Below are 18,407 nucleotides of genomic sequence, written 5' to 3' on the forward strand. Positions count from 1 at the left end.
CGTGACATGCCCGAGGTCACCCAGCAAGCCAGTGGCTGAACGGGGTGTAGGTCTCCAAGCTAAAGCTTTGCCAACCCCTAAGGGTTCCAAAATGATGAGCCATCCCTCCCACACCCTCCAAAAAATCACAAGATTGTCTTAAAAATCCTGAGATTTTAAATAAAATGAATGCTGGGATTTTGGGGGAAAAACACTTTTTCGGGTGAAAAATTGAAAACCGGCACCTCATGGCGCTGCTTCTCCACTATAGCCTAGTGTCCCTGATCGGACTACATCTCCCATGATGCACCACAGCCTCCTCATGGAGGGCGGGGGCATCATGGCAGGCCAGTGGCTGCGGTGCATCATGGGAGACGTAGTCCATCTGGGCAGCCCAGCCCACAGAAGAGAATGCAAATATGAGATAACTGAACTACAATTCCCATGAGGCACTGTAGCAGTGGTTTGGCATGTATGTGCAATAATTACTTATTTTTATTCAGCTTTAATTAACTAATTAATTGTAACGCCTACAGGCCTGGGCTGTACCCACCTATAGCAAAAAGACAGTTCCTGCCCCACACCGTTTACAATCTAAGCGTAAGCATATGGACAGCCGGAAAATGTCAGCTCCTTAGCACATCCAGCCCCAAATGTGAGTGCTGAGTCCTTGCAGATCTACAGCCCTTGGTGTCTGTGTGCCTCAGTTCCCCCCCCCTTCCTCTCCCCACTCCTTGTTTTGTCTATTTAGACTGGCAGCTCTTTAAGCCTGATCTCTTGCTCTGTGTCTGTGCAGCGCCTGGCACAACAGGGCCCTGATCTCGGTCGGGGTCTGTGCAGTGCTCGGCACATCAGGGCCCAGATCTTGGTCGGGGTCTGTGCAGCGCCTGATACGATGGGGCCCTCATCTCAGTCGGGGTCTGGGCAGCCCTGGCACAACAGGGCCCTGATCTCGGTGGAGGTCTGTGCAGCGCCTGGCACGACGGGGCCCTGATCGCAGTCTGTCGGTGGTTGATTGACCACGTCGCCCTGATGTAAAGGTGCGTGCAAGGCGCAGGGCGCGGTGGAAGCTGTGTGACCTGTGTGCATGTGGCGTGAAGCTGGCGGGGAGTGGTGGTGGCGGGAGGCAGGTGGCCGTTGGTTCAGCTCATCCAAAACAGGATGTGGTGGCACACTGGGTGATCTATGAGCACCCTGGGGCTTTGCCCGGCCACTTCTGCCCTTTTACTTCCCAGTCCGCACCCCCGTCACCGTTCCCTTCCCCTTGTGGCCCCTAGAAGGCAAACCCCTTCCTCTTTGCACACATGACCATACCTGCCCTTCCCTCCCCTCCCCCACCCCCACACTTCCCCCTCTTCCCCCAGCAGATCAGTGCTGTCAAAGTGTCCCCGACCGGAGGAACTGCGCTCCGAGCATCCTGTCACAAGGTCAGCGCCAGCCTAGCTTGCAGCGAGGAAAGCCGAGAGTCAGGCCGCCCAGCGCTGGGAGGGCAGAGACCGCGGCACAATGGTCAGACCGAGCATTGCTTCACGGCGAGGGGGTCAGGAAGGGCGGTGGTGGGGGGCGCATTGGAGGCAGGAGGGTTCCTTATGGAGCAGGTGTTGCATGTCCCCACCCCCCCCAGCTCCCCTGCAAAGCTGGGATCCAGGATTCGGGGCGTGTTGGAATTGAGTCTTTCGCTCCGAGGGCCCCAGCCTGGCTGGGGTGGGGAGGCAGGAGGCCATGTGCCCGTGGATGGCAGCTCTGGGCCCCGCGCCCTGCAGCAAGAGGGGTTTGCAAGCTCCGAGATTTCAGCGGTGGCTCCGAGCGGCACCAGCAATGGTGGTGGGTGGGAGGCCCAGAAAAGGTGCCTGCGCCCTGGAGAGCCTGGCTGCAGCCTGTGGATAGTGGGAACTGCTCACCAGACCCCTCTGGGGGAGGCGGGAGATACGGTGCCAGTATTTGCCTGGTTGTACCGGGCGCCCCCCCCCCCCCGAGACCCTGGTGTCAAAGGCGGTCCGGAAAAGTGGCTAGGTACAGGAGAGTTTCTTCATCTGCCATCTGTGTATCAACCCATCCCCATCCCCACCCCGCTATGTGGGTGTGAGACTGTGTGTGACAATGGGTGTGAATGTGTGTGTGTGACAATGAGTCTGTGTGTGACAATAGGTGTGAATCTCTGTGTGTGTGATAATGTGTGTGTGTGACAATGGGTGGGTGTATGACAATGGGAGTGAGTCTGTGTGTGACAATATGTGTGTGTGTGTGACAATGGATGTGTGAGTGTAAGTGTGTGTGACAATGTGTTTGTGTAACAATGAGTGTGTGACAATGTCTGTGTGTGAGTCTCTGTGTGTGAAATGTGTGTGTGACAATGTGTGTGTGTGACAATGGGTGTGAGTCTCTGTGTGTGTGACAATGTGTTTGTGTAACAATGAGTGTGTGACAATGTCTGTGTGTGACAATGAGAGTGTGTGGGTGTGACAACAGGTGTGTGTGACAATGGGTGTGTGTGGCAATGGCTGTGGGTGTGACAATGGGTGTGTGTGACAAGGGGTGGGCATCTGTATCTATGTGACAATGGGTGGGTTGGTGTTTGTGAGGCGAAGTGTGTGTGTGTGTGACACTGGGTGTGTCTCTGTGTGGGTGTGACAATGGGAATGGGTGTGTACGTGTGACACTGGGTGTGCCAGCAAAATGACATGTGTGAGATTGAACATGTATGTGTGTGTGTGTGCGGGGAGGTGTGCGTGTGTGCACGTCTCAGCCGGTGAGTCTCTCCCATGCACAACCCACAGCTGAACAGACCATGAAACATTTTGGGCCCACACCCACGATGGCTGCCCCTCCCTTCCCCACAACAAGAGGGCAGTGACCTACATGCGTGTGCACTCTCCCTTCCCCATCCCCCAGGCATGGCGTGTCCCCTACAGCTGGGCAGGGCTCGGCCAGAGCGGTGTAGTCTTCACCATGGGCAGAAGGAGGCTGTTTCCTTGGAAACAACCCCGGCTACTCCAGCCCTAGCCTGTCCCAGCAGGGAGCGCTGTGGGGAGTGGGGCGGGAACTCTGGCTCTGCGGCAGAGCTCCCAGTCTCTGCCAGCAGGGGGCGCTGTGGGGTGCAGGGCGGGAACGCTGGCGGGAACGCTGGCTGTGGGCGGCAGCTCCCCTCCCCTCCAGGTTGGGGGTCCCGCAGGGAGGCTGCCCCAGCCCCTGCCCCCTCTCATGGCCGGTCTCTCTGCAGTCGGACTCCCTGGTCGTGTGCGACGTGGACCCCGCGCTCACGGAGAAGCTGAGGAAATTCCGCTTCCGGAAGGAAACCAACAACGCGGCCATCCTCAGTGAGTGTCCCCGGGCCGGCTCCCTCCCCATGGGCACCATCCCCGGCCCTTCTCCGCCTCCCTGACCCCCACCGGCACGCGCCTTGGCGGCTCTTCCACCCTGCCTGTGCCGCGGACAGCCGCTGGGGCCAGTTTCTCCCAGCAGGGGGCGCTGTGGAGAGCAGGGCAGGGGTGCTGGCTGTGCGGGGAGCCCCTGGCTACTCCAGTCCCAGCAGGGGGCGCTGTGGGGAGCAGGGCCCGAGCGCTGGCTGGGGGGTCGTTCAGTGTCCCCCAGGGGAAGGCAGCGCTGCTCCGGTACCTGCTGGCGGAGGTGGCCCATGTGCAGATCGTGACCCTGGCTCTGTCTCTCCCCCCAGTGAAGATTGACAAGGAGCGGCAGCTGGTGGTGCTGGAGGAGGAATTCCAGGTGGGGACCTTTCACTCCTTTCTTCCAGCGACCTTTGGAAAGCCCAGTTCGGTTAAAGGCCCCGCAGGCAGCAGACTCGTGCCTAACTCCTCCCCGATGCCACAGGGCTCCCACGGCATAGGCGGGGCTAGAACCCAGCTCCTCTTGCTTCGAAAGCCCAGCCCCCTGCCACTGGGGCTAGAGAAGCAACCTTATAAGCACTGTAGGGGGCTATGAGGTGCAGAGGTAGCAGTCTGATTGTCTCCACTAGGGGGCAGTGTTCTCAGGCGCTTGCGCACACACAAAGCAAGTGTCAATTGCTCCAGCAGGGGGCAGTGCATGCACACACACACACACACACACACACACACGTTCCCACCCCTCCAGCAGGGACACATAAAGAGCAGGTGACAATTGCTCCAGCAGGGGGCAGTGCATGCACACACACGTCCCCATCCCTCCAGCAGGGACACATACAGAGCAGGTGACAATTGCTCCAGCAGGGGGCAGTGCATGCACACACACACGTCCCCATCCCTCCAGCAGGGACACATACAGAGCAGGTGACAATTGCTCCAGCAGGGGGCAGCAGACACACACAGAGCAGGCCTCATCCCTTCCAGCAGGGACAAGGACACACACACACAAAGAGAGCAGGTGCCCATTGCTCCAGAAGGGGGAAGCACACACACACACACACACACACACTCACACACACACACACACTGTCCCTCTCTCTGCATCTCGCCCTCTAAGGTTGAGTGCCGGGTCCTTGGGGGGAGGCACGTGGCCCCGAAAGGAACCCCACTCTCCTTCCAAACAGTTGTTTGCGTTCTGCGTTCCCCGGCCCGCTGCATGCGACGTTCTGGCAGCGCGTCGAGAACCAACGTGGGCCGGAGGAAAATACATTGAATTTACCATCGAATGAAATAGCCCCGGGGAGGCGCCACGGCTCGCACCAGTCGGTTTCATACTTAATTCGATCCGAGCCTGCGGTTTTTACAACCTGAATGAAGCTGCCACACAGTTTCCGGCTCGCTGCACTGGAACAAGGGATTGCTGCAGCGCTGAGGCCAAACGCACGGTGGAAACTACGGGGCCTGAGTTAGATCCCACCCCGGGAATTAGGACTGACCCAGAACCAACTGCATGGGCCCCATTATCTGGGTGTTGTATGTAAGAAACACATAGAAAGTCCAGTCCCCAAAGCGCTCGCTGTCTCTGGTGAGAGGGGAATGAGGGTCACTTTACACCTGTGGGGGCAATATCTTTAGCCCCACAGAAGGGGAAACTGAGGCACAGAGCAGGACCATGACTCACCCAAGGCAAGGAACAAAAGCCTGGTGGCCTGCGTCCCAGCACCCTGCCCATTGGACCGCACTGCCTCTTGCTACCAGTTTCTCCCATTGGTTTCAAATCGGGTTCACTGTCTATATGACCCATTCTTCTCCCCTCGGGGGGCTGGTCTATATAGAAGGTAGCAACTTACTACTGCCGCCGCTTAGTGGAGTAAATTCTTTATTCAGAGATTCCAAGGCCAGAAGGAACCATTGTGATCATCCAGTCTGACCCCCTGGATAACACAGGCCTGAGACCTGCCCCCGAATAATTCCTAGAGCCAAGCTTTAAGGAAAACCGCCTGTCTTGATTTAAAAATGGTCTGTGATGGAGAATCCGCCCCGTCCCTTGGTGAGATATTCCAGCAGTTATTGACCTTCCCTGTTACAAATTTATGCCTTATTTCCAGTCGGAATTTGTCTAGCTTCATTTTCTAGCCATTGGGTCGTGTTAGACCTTTGTCTGCTAGATTGAAGAGTCCGTTATTCAATATTTGTTCCCCATGGAGATACGGACAGCCTGGGATCCAGTTACCCCTTCACCGTCTCTTTGTTAAGCTAAATAAATTGAGTTCTTTGTGTCTTTCACTATAAGGCAGGTTTTCTAATCCTCTGACCCCTCTCCAATTTATCAACATCCTCCTTGAATGGTGGGCACCAGAACTGGACCCTGGATCCCAGCAGCGGTCGCACCAGGGCCAAACACAGAGGGGAGATAACCTCTCTGCTCCTATGTGAGATTCCCATTTATACATCCAGGATCGCATTAGCTCTTTCGGACCCAGCGTCGCACTGGGAACTCCTGTTCCGCTGATTCTCCACCACACCCCCCGGATCTTTTCCAGAGTCACGGCTTCCCAGGAGAGAGCCCCCCCATCTGTCCACCTAGCTCAAGCAGTGGCGAGCGGTGCTGGAATCCAGAGGTTCAGAAAAGCCCCACTAGTGAGCCAGACCCCCAGCGTGACGTTAACAGACCCTAATAAAGACAGACGGGATTTCTTACATGAGCGAAGAGACTCTAATTGGACTTAGCAGCTCATATTTCAAATAGACAGGGTTGCTGGCAGGACTGGACCCATGCGGCCCCAGCCGGCTGTTTGGCCCAGATCCACAAAGGTATTTGGGCTCCTAACTTCCACAGAGACCAAGGGGAGTTAGGTGCCCAAAGAGCTTTGATCCTGAAGGGTTATGAGGCGGGACCGTGGCTCCGTTTCCCTCAAGCTTTGAGCGGGCTTGTACCAGGCACCCGGTGCCCCTTGGCTGGGCTCGGAGGAGATTCGATTGTAGACTAATCCCGGGGCATGGAGCGACCTGGGGCCCTGCTCGAGGGGCAGCTGCAAAGGAAAGAACAATGGCCCTGATGTCTCTTCCAGTGCCGGCGATGGGCTCAGCTGTTGAACCTGGATCTTGGGGTGTCTCTGGGGGAGCAGCACCCAGCTCCCTGCTGTTCTCCGTGCCCAGACCCTCCGCTCTTGCTGGCCTGTGTGCGGAGTGGCCCTTCCTGCCCTTCCACAGGGCCAGCCCTCCTACCGCCGCCCAGCTAGGGAGAGAACCCAGGAGTCCTGATTCCCAGCCCTCCCTGCTCTAACTGCTAGCCCCTACTCTCCTCCCAGAGCTGAGTGTGGAACCCAGGAGTCCTGATTCCCAGCCCCCCATGCTGTGACCGACTAGACTCCCCTCCCCTCCCAGATCAGAGGAAAGAACCCAGGAGTTCTGGCTCCCAGGACCTGCTCTGTTCTAACCACTTTGCCAGGCAGGGCAGGGAGTCAGAACTCCTGGGTTCCACATCTGGCTCTGCCACTGACTTGCTGGGCGACCTAGATCAAGTCTCTGCCCTGTTCTGCGCCTCAGTTTCCCCATCTGTACAATGGTGGGTGACGGGGAGGCTCCTTGTCCTCTTCCCCACCCTGCCACCCCCCTTAGTTGATGCAGCCTTTGGCATTTCTCCCACAGGACATCTCTCCGGAGGAGCTGAAGAGCGAGCTGCCGGAGCGCCAGCCCCGATATCCTTCTGCCGTGGGGCGGGGAGGGGGCATCCGAGCCACCTGGCAGAGCGCGGGCATTGCACATGGTGGCAGGAGGCCAGGAGTATGCATGCGGGATGCATGTAGGTGTGTGTGTGTGTGGGTGTCCTCTGGGAACATCCTTGCCCCCCGGGAGAGGATGGGTACCGGGGCTGTGGGCAGGGAAAAGGGTCCCTTGTCCCCAGCTTGGAGCAGATTTGAGATCAGAGGGGGCTACAGGGAGTAGCCAGGAGATCAGAGCATCAGGGGGCAGCACAGAGAGGGAGAGGAAAACGAGTCCCTTTTGTGGGGGGGTGCACCCCACAACCCCCCTGCTCGTGGCTCTGCAGCGCGGTGGGAGGCTGGGTGGGAGCACCAGAGCTCCGGGCTTTGGGCTGGGGTCCTGGGAGACCCCAATGTCTCTGACGGCTGGCGGGGCTGACATGGGTGGGGGCAGCCCAGAGCGGGTACTGGGGGGCAGAAGCGGCCAGGAGGGTGGTGAGACGGAGAAGGATAGAGACAGGAGCGTTTCAGGGTGGCCCAGCTCAGCCGAGAAGCAGCTGCATCCTTGACTGGGGCTACATTTGTGGTGTACAGTTACAAATACGTCCATGATGACGGGCGCATCTCCTACCCGCTCTGCTTCATCTTCTCCAGCCCAGTCGGTGAGAACCAGGGGGAGCGGGGTCCAGTTGTTAGAGGGGGGCGGGACTGGGAGCCAGGACTCCTGGGTTCTCTCCCCGGCTCTGGGAGGGGAGTGGGGTCTAGTGGTTAGAGCGGGGCAGGGCTGGGAGTCAGGACTCCTGGGTTCTATCCCTAGCTCTGGGAGGGGAGTGGGGTCTAGTGGTTAGAGCGGGGCAGGGCTGGGAGTCAGGACTCCTGGGTTCTATCCCTAGCTCTGGGAGGGGAGTGGGGTCTAGTGGTTAGAGCGGGGCAGGGCTGGGAGTCAGGACTCCTGGGTTCTCTCCCTAGCTCTGGGAGGGGAGTGGGGTCTAGTGGTTCGGGCGGGGACGGGAGCCAGGACTCCTGGGTTCTATCCCAGCCCTGGGAGGGGGAGGGGGTCTAGAGGTTAGAGCTGGGCACCAGGACTCCTGGGTTCTATCTCTGTCTCTCCCCACGGGGCAGGGTGCAAGCCGGAGCAGCAGATGATGTATGCTGGGAGCAAGAACAGGCTGGTGCAGGCAGCCGAGCTCACCAAGGTACCAGGGCAGTGCCGCCCCTTCGAGCTCCTCCCATGGGCAACGCTGGCAGCCCAGGGACCCCTGCTCCCCATAGATTCCTCACCCAAGCTGCCAGTCACATACCCATGCTGGGGGGAGGGGGTGTTACCTCTGCCCCTCCCCACTGGCCCATGGTGGAAGGGGCTGTCGCTCTCCCCTCCCCTACACCCTGCTCTGCCTCATCCCAGGGCTGGGGGGCTGCCCTATAGCATGCGGTCTTATTGCTTCTTCGCCACCCGGGCCTCCCACCCATCTAGCAGGGACCTGCCCTCATACCTGGGATCTAGCCAGGACAATCCCTGCATTGCCCCATAGCTGGGATCCCCCAGCCCCTAGAGATGGGATCGGTACCCCCCCATTCAGCATCCACGCCCCCGAATCGAGGCTCCTCTCTGGAGGACCCCACATTAATGCCCACCCCAGCTCCATCCACCTCTCCCCCCGCCCCCCAGGTGTTCGAGATCCGGACCACGGAGGACCTGACCGAGGAGTGGCTGCGGGAACGGCTGGCCTTCTTCCGCTAGGAGGTGGAGAGATCCCCCCAACGGCCGGCTCCGAGATCCCCCCGACTCCACCTGGCCTGGGACCCCCACCCTGTCCAGCCACTGTCAGGGAAGCAAATAAACCACTTGGACTCCAACCCCATGTCTGGTCCATGTCTGAGGTCTGTCCCTGCTTGGGGGGGGGTAACCCTGCCACCCCCAGAGTTGCCTGGGTCTGCCCCTCCCCCCCATTACTGCCTGGCTCTGTCCTTGCTGGGGGTCTAACGCTGCCCCCCCTTGCCTGCTCTCAGTTCTGAGCCCCCACCCCCATGGCCTGGACCTAGCAGAGAAGCCCCCTCCCTGTGCGGAGCTGTAGGGCGAGCCCTCGGGGCCCACCCCGCTCATCCCTTCCTGCCTCCCCCGGCCCCACCCCATTGCCAGGCCCCAGACTCTATTTCATGTTGGCTGAGATGGGAAATCGGAGGTGAGCGTGAATCCCCCCCCCCTTCTTGTCCCTGGGGAGGGTCCCTCCAGGGCTGGGCTGGGCGGGTGGGGGGGGATACTGTACTCTGGGGGATACCCCCATTCTCCAGCCTGGCACTGCATTCCAAGGGAGAGCGCCCCCCAGCTACTCGCAGGGCACCCCCGCCCCCCCGCCCCCCAGCCTGCGTGAGCAGCGTCCTGCTGTCTCTTTGCAGCCAGGAACCGGGGATTTGCAGTTCTGGGCGGGGGGTTCCAGGGGGCAGCGATGATTCGGGGGGGGGCATGGGCAGGGCTGGGGGGGGGGCTGGGTTTTTGATTTATGAAAGAATTCAGATTAGGAGGCAAAAGGCTGATTCTGAGCTGGGCCCCGAGAGTTAGCGCACGGAGGAGAGTGGCTTGTGGCGTGCTTGTCTCAGAGCAGGGTCACACACACACACACACACACACACACACACACACACACACACACACAGAGCAGGGCTCATTCCCTCCAGCAGGGGGCAGCACACACACACACACACACACACACACAAAGAGTAGGGCCCATTCCCCCCCAGCAGGGGGCAGCAGGGACACACACCCCACACACACAAAGAGTAGGGCCCATTCCCCCCCAGCATGGGGCAGCAGGGTCACACACACACACACACACACACACACACACACACACACAAAGAGTAGGGCCCATTCCCCTCCAGCAGGGGGCAGCAGGGACACACACACACACACACACACACACACACAGAGCAGGGCTCATTCCCTCCAGTAGGGGGCGGCAGGAACACACACACACACACACACACACACACACACACACACACACAACTGGTTGATCGGTCTCAAAATGTAACTGTAAACGGGAATCACCGCTGAACGAGTCTGTTTCCAGTGGGGTCCCGCGGGGGTCGGTTCTCGGCCCTGCGCTATTTCACCTTTTTGTCCAGGTAGAAACTGTAACCTTGTCACTGCTGAAGTTTGCAGATGATGTAAAGATCGGGGCGGGGGAGTAAATACAAGGTGACTTGTCACTGCTTCAGGGCGATCGGGATCGGCACAAGCACCCGGTATGTGTCTGAGTACGGCTCGGTGCCCATGGAGACATCCAGGCACAAAGAAAGAGCTAGACGGACAGGCTGGGGGGCTCTCTCCTGGGAAGCTGTGACCCTGAAAAAGACCCGGGGGGTCGTGGTGGAGAATCAGCGGAACACGAGCTCCCAGTGCGACGCCGGGGCTGAAAGACCTAGTGTGATCCTGGGATGTATAAATGGGAATCTCGCGTAGGAGCAGAGAGGTTATTTCTGTGTTTGGCCCTGGGGCGACCGCGGCTGGGATCCTGTGCCCAGTTCTGGTGCCCACCATTCAAGGAGGATGTTGATGAATCGGAGCGGGGTCAGAGAAGAGCCGCAAGAATGATCAAAGGGTTAGAAAACCTGCCTGGTAGCGAGAGATTCCAGGAGCTACTTGACCAAAGAGAAGGTGACAGGGTGACTCGATCGCAGGCTACAAGCACCTCGGGATGTTTTTTGACCGGTAATATAAATCCGGAGTAAGGGCCCGATTCTGCTCTCAGTTGCAACAGAGTCACTCTCTTGAAGTCAATGGGGTCAGATCCCCAGCTGGTGTCAATTGGCCCTAGCGCCATTGACATGAGTCTGGCCCCACGCAGTGAGTTACTCCGGATTTACAGCAGCATCAGAATCTGTCCTGTCGTCTCCACTGCTGCCTTTTGGCCCATGGGGAAGGGGGAGAGGGCGTCAGTACATGACCCGCCCCCCCCAACAATGCCCCAGGTAACCCAGAAACCTCCGTGGTGTTCCCCCTTGAAATAGAACAATGGCTTGGCTGGTTACCATGGCAACCAGCTGACCGTCCGGCCTAGTTACAATCTGCGCCACATCCGTCAATTGCCAGCGTCCCCCCCTCCCCCCCAGCCTCCCTAAGGTCCCCTGGCCCGGGGCTCAGTGCCAAGGGCTGCTGGCCCAGGCAGGCAGGACAGCTGATACCCCTGGGCCCTGTTCCCCCCCCACACACACACACCTTGGGCCCTGCTCCCCCCTGCCCCAACTCCAGCCCTCACCCTGGCCTCCGGGCTTAAGAATAATTCATTGGGAGGAGGCTCTGCACTTACTGGAGCTTGTGTGAGGGAGCCGGGGCTATTTCCTGGGGCTGAAATCCATCTCTCCATCCATCCTCTGTCCCCATCCATCCATCCTCCGTCTCCATCCATCCATCCATCCATCCATCCATCCATCCTCTGTCCCCATACACTCCATCCATCCATCCTCTGTCCCCATCCATCCATCCTCTGTCCCCATCCATCCATCCATCCGTCCGTCCGTCCGTCCGTCCGTCCGTCCATCCTCTGTTCCCATCCATCCATGCTCTGTCCCCATCCATCCAATCCATCCTCTGTCCCCATACACTCCATCCATCCATCCATCCTCTGTCCCCATCCATCCATCCATCCATGCTCTGTCCCCATCCATCCATCCATCCTGTCCCCATACACTCCATCCATCCATCCATCCATCCATCCTCTGTCCCCATTCATCCATCCTCTGTCCCCATCCATCCATCCATCCATGCTCTGTCCCCATCCATCCATCCATCCTGTCCCCATACACTCCATCCATCCATCCATCCATCCTCTGTCCCCATCCATCCATCCATCCTGTCCCCATACACTCCATCCATCCATCCATCCTCTGTCCCCATCCATCCATCCATCCATCCATCCATCTCTCCATCCATCCTCTGTCCCCATACACTCCATCCATCCATCCATCCATCCTCTGTCCCCATCCATCCATCCATCCATGCTCTGTCCCCATCCATCCATCCATCCTCTGTCCCCATACACTCCATCCATCCATCCATCCATCCTCTGTTCCCATCCATCCATCCATCCATCCATCCATCCATCCATCCATCCTCTGTCCCCATACACTCCATCCATCCATCCATCCATCCTCTGTCCCCATCCATCCATCCTCTGTCCCCATACACTCCATCCATCCATTCTGTCCCCATACACTCCATCCATCCATCCCCACACACTCACTCTCTCAATCCATCCATCCTTCTGTCCCCATACACCCACCCATCCATCTCCATCCCTCCCCATACACAATAGCCATCCCTCCCTCCCTCCCATATACTCACTCATCCATCCATCCCTCCATCCTTCCATCCATCCCTCTGTCCCCATACACTCCATCCATCCCCATACACCCATCCATCCATCCATCCATCTCCATCCCTCCTTCCATCCATCCCCATACACAATAGCCATCCATCCATCCCCACACATGCACTCTCTCAATCCATCCATCCATCCCTCTGTCCCCATACACTCCATCCATCCCCATACACCCATCCATCCATCCATCCATCTCCATCCCTCCTTCCATCCATCCCCATACACAATAGCCATCCATCCATCCCCACACATGCACTCTCTCAATCCATCCATCCATCCCTCTATCCCCATACACTCCATCCATCCTCATGCACAGCTATCCATCCATCTCCATTCCTCCCTCCCTCCATCCCCATACACAATATCCATCCATCCATCCATCCATCCATCCCATATACTCACTCATCCAGCCAACCATCCCCATAAATTCACTCAATCTATCCATTCCTCCATCCCCATACACACTATCTAATCTAATCCATCCCCTTACACACCCCTCTATCCCTCCGTGGGGTGAGAGGAGCCCATAGATCTGAGCGGGGGAGGGAAGGGGATATGGGGTCCCCTGCTCTGATTGGGATCCCTCCCTCTGCACATTATGAAGACAGGCTCTGCCAGTCCTGCCCAGGTTGCCCCAGAGCGGTGCCGCTTGGCACATTGCCAGGGCCCCGCTGCCGTGAGGACCCGCAGACACGCCCATGCGGACATGAGGAGCCGCACTTTGAGGGCGAGGCCTGGGCAGCACTGGCTGGTGCTGCTGTCAGGAGGGAGTGGCCGTGTAGTGCCTATCGCTCCGTGGGCAGGGGTCTCTGGCTAGGCTGGGGAGCTCGGCTGCACCGATGCTGGGAGCAGAGCGCCCCCTTCTGAGCCCCCCGTCCTGCTCCCCACAGCACAGCGCCCTCTAGCGCTGCAGCATTGGAGGCAGCACTGACTCTGGGGGCAGAGCGCCCCCTTCTGAGCCCCCCGTCCTGCTCCCCGCAGCACAGCGCCCCCTAGTGCTGCAGCATTGGGGGCTGCACCGATGCTGGGAGCAGAGCGCCCCCTTCTGAGCCCCCCGCCCTGCTCCCCGCAGCACAGCGTCCCATAGCACCTCAGTGTAGTAAGATGAGGTCCTGAAACATAAGTCCTTTTATCAGAGGCCTAAGGCCGGAGCTAAAATAATGGTCAAGACTTTGCTGATATAAAACAAAATGAAGCTGTGAGCCAGCGGCAGGCCCTGCTCACAGAATCTGGCATGAAGAGGGCGGATGCTGCAAAAACACACACACCTAAAAGATACTGGGCACAAGCAGTGTAAACACCTGCCAGGATGGTACCAGGACACTCCTGCACGAGCACATTCCACACCGATAACAGGAGCAGGCCGACCCATCCTAAAGACAGGGGCAAAAGGATCATATGATGGATAGGGTTGTTTTGCTCAAACCAACAGGTACAAGGTGATAGGCGGCACCTTGACCCGTAGAGGGGGTTGTACCTCAGTATGTCAGGAGTGATGTGTAGCTCGTTTGCACCTGTGTATAAAAATGGACGTCTGAGGGGTTGTTTTTGTCTGGCCTAGGGGACAGTGGTTAAATCCCACCACTGACTGAGCCGGTCCATTGTCAGGGAGCACGTATGTATTAGCAGAACTGTAGACATGTGATCCGGGGAACTAGAGACTGTGTTTCGTCTGGCAATAAACCTGGCCGGGTGCCTTCGTGCCTTATCGGCGTTTGCGGTCCTCGGGGTCTGGTGTGCCAGCGATCTGCGCAGAGCCCGGGCAGCACGCAGAGGGAACACACGCACCCAGCCGCCTGTTATCAACAACGGACAGAGCAGAGCACCACACCGGTGACGTCTGATGACATTGGTGACCCCGACTGCTGATCTGGTGAGTAAGCGAGCTGTCCGCTGTAGCAACCGCGATCTAACATGACAGGAAACCACGAGCTAGGGAACCCCCTTTATCCCCTCCCTTCAAATCCCCACGGGGTTTGATAACTCCTGGACTCTCTGGATTGCCAGGAAAGGGGGTCCATCTGAATTTTAAAAAGAAAGTGGGCAAACATGGACTGGCATATGTAAAGCGATGGTAGAAACAGAAGCGCTACAAAATAATAATAAAAGCAAAAAAACTAGAATTTTGCAATTAATGTCCATGGCAGTACGATGGCTTAAACAACACGCCACCATACTGGCCTGGCAAGTAGTGGAAAAAACCGGGGAAGTAGAAGAGATCACTAAAGCCATGGAGGAAGCAACCCAGGCAATCGAGCACTGGAAAGCCCAAGCTCTTTTAACAGGGCACCAGGCGGTCCAGACTCACGATCTGCTCGAACAGATAAAGCAGGAAAACAAAAACTTGGAGACAGCTGTGGCAAACCGGCAGAAGAACAAGATACCGTCCCCTGTTGCTCAACAGACTTGGAGTGCTTTTCCAGTCCCTGAAGGGTCAGGGCAGAAGTGGAAACAGATGGCCCTGGCTAACTTAAAAGCGGGAACAGGGGACAACTGGAATGGACGCTGCCCTGGGGACATGTGGAATGACCCAGCTGGACCATCCTCTCTTGACCCGTGGGCAGCGGTCACCACACCCCAACTGCCACCTGATGCTGAGAACCAGGTTTGGACAAACCCTCCCCAAAACCTAGATCAATTCCTGTTAAAACAGGAGAAATGAGCAGAGCTGCCCAGAGGATTCAGGGGGCCTGGGGCAAAACAATTTCGGGGGCCCCTTCCATTAAAAAAAGTTGCAATACTATATTCTCGTGGGGGCCCCTGTGGGGCCCGGGGCCTGGGGCAAATTGCCCCACTTGCCCCCCCCCACCGGAAATGAGGGGAAACGGGAGAGAAAACCCTACCGCAGAACCTGACCCTGACACCCCGCTCACACCCCACTTTACCCTTGACGCTACCCCACCAACTAGTGTTCCACCTCCCGGGTGGTTATGGAACGCGATGGAAACTGACCCTTTAAAACAGCTAGGGCCCCGTGGCAATTATGCAGAAAGGGAAATGGAGGCACCCAAGTGCCGTGCAGATACACCTCACCTACCTCGAGCGAGCGAGCCAGGCTCGACGCTTTAGAAACTGATGAACTAACGGCGTGAGCTGGAGCTGTCGGCCCCCCGCCTTCTGAGAATTTCAATGGGTTTATGGCCTGACTACATAAATGCTCGCGGTTGGTAAAAGCAGTGGGAATTGACATGTTACAGGAACCAATTCTAGTCCAAATCCTGTTGGGACCGCTGAATTGTCAGCCCCTTGGTTTTGATGATGACAGTGACGCAAATGGTTAAACGTGGGGCTCGAAAGCATTTTAAGTTATCCAGTGGATTAGATGCACTTAAAGGAATTACAGGAATGCCAGGAGAGGCTCCGGCCAAGCTGGCTGACAAAGACACCCGTAGGTTAGGTTAACAGCGGGGGACACTGAGCTGAGCTCAAGGATTTGAAGCAACTTGTTCTGGAGGCGCTGCCTTCTGGGGTGCCCAAATGGATGAAGGCTTGGGGGGAGAATGGAGGCAGAGACGTACCTTGGAATGAATGGATTGAAAAAGTGCAGACTGTGGTTAAAGAAAAGGAAGAAACTCCCGCCAATGAGCTGTGAACAGAGTTAGGACGGTGGAAAACCGAGGGTCCTGGACACCTCCCATGGCCGTGGCCGGGGTTGGAGACGTCGTGGAATGAACAGAGGTAGAGGAGTAAATAGAGAGAGCGGGAACAGGTGTCGCCTGAAACGCTGAAACAGGAGAATCTAGATCTCAAAGGAGAGAATGAGACGCTGTGGGCGCAGCTACCGGCATGTCTGATTGCCAAGGAGTCTCAGAAGGGGGAAGAAAAGGCAGTGATGAAGGTGGCCAAAGCGACTGTTTTGGCATCTGGATCGAATGACCCAATTGCTAGTAATTCAGAAGCATAGGCCAGCCCTCCCTGCAACTCGGAATGCGTTTTCCATGACAATAGATGTGTGGGGGCGCCCCCATATAAGCATCCGAGTCGGGGATGGGCTTGCAGATTTTCTGTTGGACACGGGGGTTGGAATTCCTATAGTAAAAGATGTATTTAATGTATATCCAGTTGTGGACCCCGTACAAATACGGGGCATATCAGGAACTAAGCAAACATATGATGTTAAAACCCTCCCTCTCCAGTTTGCTGTACTTACCTTCAGGAGAAGCGTGCTATTGCAGGGAGAGAAAATCTAATTGGGGAAGAAACTATCGGATGATTGGGAATAATCCTGGATTTCCCAAACATGTATATCAGACAAACTCTCGCTGTAACGGGAGAAACAAACGACGCTGATCCAATGGGACTTGCTACTCAGACGGTGAAAGCAATAAAGATTAAACGGTCACCTCCTGTGCGAGAAGGTTGGGAAGGCTGGTGGGCTGAGATTCAAACCGTCTAGGCAGTGGACTCCCTAGATATGGGAAAAATACAAACCTCCGTTACATTAGAAGGAGACACACACCCATACATCGAACAATACCCAATACCTCAGGAAGCAAAAGAATCTTTAAGTTATAGAAGAACTGGAAAAACGAAAATTAATTCAAAGGTGTTCAGTGCCTAACGCGGCACCAATCTGGCCAGTAAAAAACCCCTGATGGAACATGGAGATTAACGATTGACTGTCGGGGGTTAAACAGAACTGCCAAGCGGGGGGCACCGTAGTAGCTGCTTACCCAGCATTGTTGGAGGTGGTAACTCCTGACATGAAGTGGTTCTCAGTACTCGACGTGGCAAATGGCTTTTGGAGTTTATCTTTAAACCCAGAGTCTCAATACAGAACATCTGTTGTATTCCAGGGTATGCAATGTTGCTGGAATGTTTTGCCTATGGGGTACTGTGACGCACCTGTAATATTTCATACTGTAGCGAGAAATATGCTAGAGAAGGCGGGACTGTTACAAACGGGAAGGATAGGCCAGTACGCAGATGACATTTTAATAGTCAGTGAAACAGAGCAGGTACAAGAAGCGTTAATGCGGCAGTTATTGACTAGCTGCCAAGCGTACGGCTTGAAACTTAACTCGACTAAATCCCAGATGAAACAGAGAGACGTGCAATATCTTGGAATTCCACTCAGTGCAGGGGGAAAGTCTGTGGATAAGGAAAGGGTGAAGTGTATTGTTAACCTCCCTATGCCGGTAGATACTAAATCTTTGCAATCTTTTTTGGGGCTCACCAACTTCTGCAGAGAATTCATGGCTGGGTTCGCAGAGAAGGCAGGTCCCCTGTACGAGGGACTTAAAAGACCATAGTGGGTCTGGACAGAGGAGGCAACTAATGCACGGGAAAGCCTGAAAAAAGGGTTAATGGAGGCACCTACCTTGACCGCCCCTAACAACGAATTCCCCTTTTGTACCCTAGTGTGAAGAATGTCTGTATTGTTAGTGCGCTTACACAGGGTGCTGGTGCTTGGGCGAGACCCATTGCTTATTATAGCAGAGCATTGACAGGTCCAGAAAGCAAACTAGGAATTTGTGAGCAAATTGCTCTCGCTGCCGACTGGACACTACAAAAAGCTCAGGCAATTATCAGAGCAAGCGAGGTAAAGAGGCACCAGGCACTGGGAAAATTACTCAGTCAGGAAAATCTGTCTAAAGGACGTGTGAGAGTAGATACGGCCATTTAATGGGTCTTTGCTCTCATGTCCGAGAATGTTCAGTTAGTCCCACTAAAAACCCCTGAAATATCTGGATGGGGATTGACTGTGAGCGGTCGAGAACATGTCTGTGAGCCCCAACGGGAATCCAGAGCACACCCTGTCTTTAAAGTAACCCCAATTGACCAGGTGATCGGAAAAACCATTTGGTTTGTGGACGGCAGCTCATATTACACCGAAGGAAAACGAGTCACTGGCTTTTCAGGGATCTGTTTAACTGGAAACCTGCAAGGCGTTAGCTTCTTCCAGTACAAATTGAGCAAAGGGGGAACACAGTCTGCAGAAGTGTCAGCGGTCTTGGAAGTTTTAGCTGGAATGAAGAACAAGCAAACGGAGCTGATAATAG

General features: G+C 56.4%; 1 protein-coding gene across 2 annotated transcripts; it reads left to right on the top strand.

Annotated features, from left to right (window-relative positions):
- Positions 1 to 1,283: 1,283 nt before the first annotated feature.
- On the top strand, positions 1,284 to 8,870 carry GMFG (glia maturation factor gamma). Of its 2 annotated transcripts, none has more exons than XM_054010280.1 (7): positions 1,284 to 1,406; positions 3,200 to 3,296; positions 3,653 to 3,702; positions 6,972 to 7,021; positions 7,604 to 7,686; positions 8,147 to 8,220; positions 8,694 to 8,870. In XM_054010280.1, exons 1-7 carry the CDS (start codon positions 1,284 to 1,286, stop codon positions 8,763 to 8,765), a joined length of 549 nt encoding a protein of 182 aa, XP_053866255.1. In that variant the 3' UTR covers positions 8,766 to 8,870. The 2 variants fall into 2 exon arrangements, with proteins under 2 accessions (XP_053866255.1, XP_053866256.1); XM_054010281.1 differs by having other exon boundaries at positions 1,399 to 1,488.
- Positions 8,871 to 18,407: the final 9,537 nt, after the last annotated feature.

Source organism: Malaclemys terrapin, chromosome 20, assembly GCF_027887155.1.
Source record: "Malaclemys terrapin pileata isolate rMalTer1 chromosome 20, rMalTer1.hap1, whole genome shotgun sequence".
NCBI lineage: Eukaryota > Metazoa > Chordata > Testudines > Emydidae > Malaclemys > Malaclemys terrapin.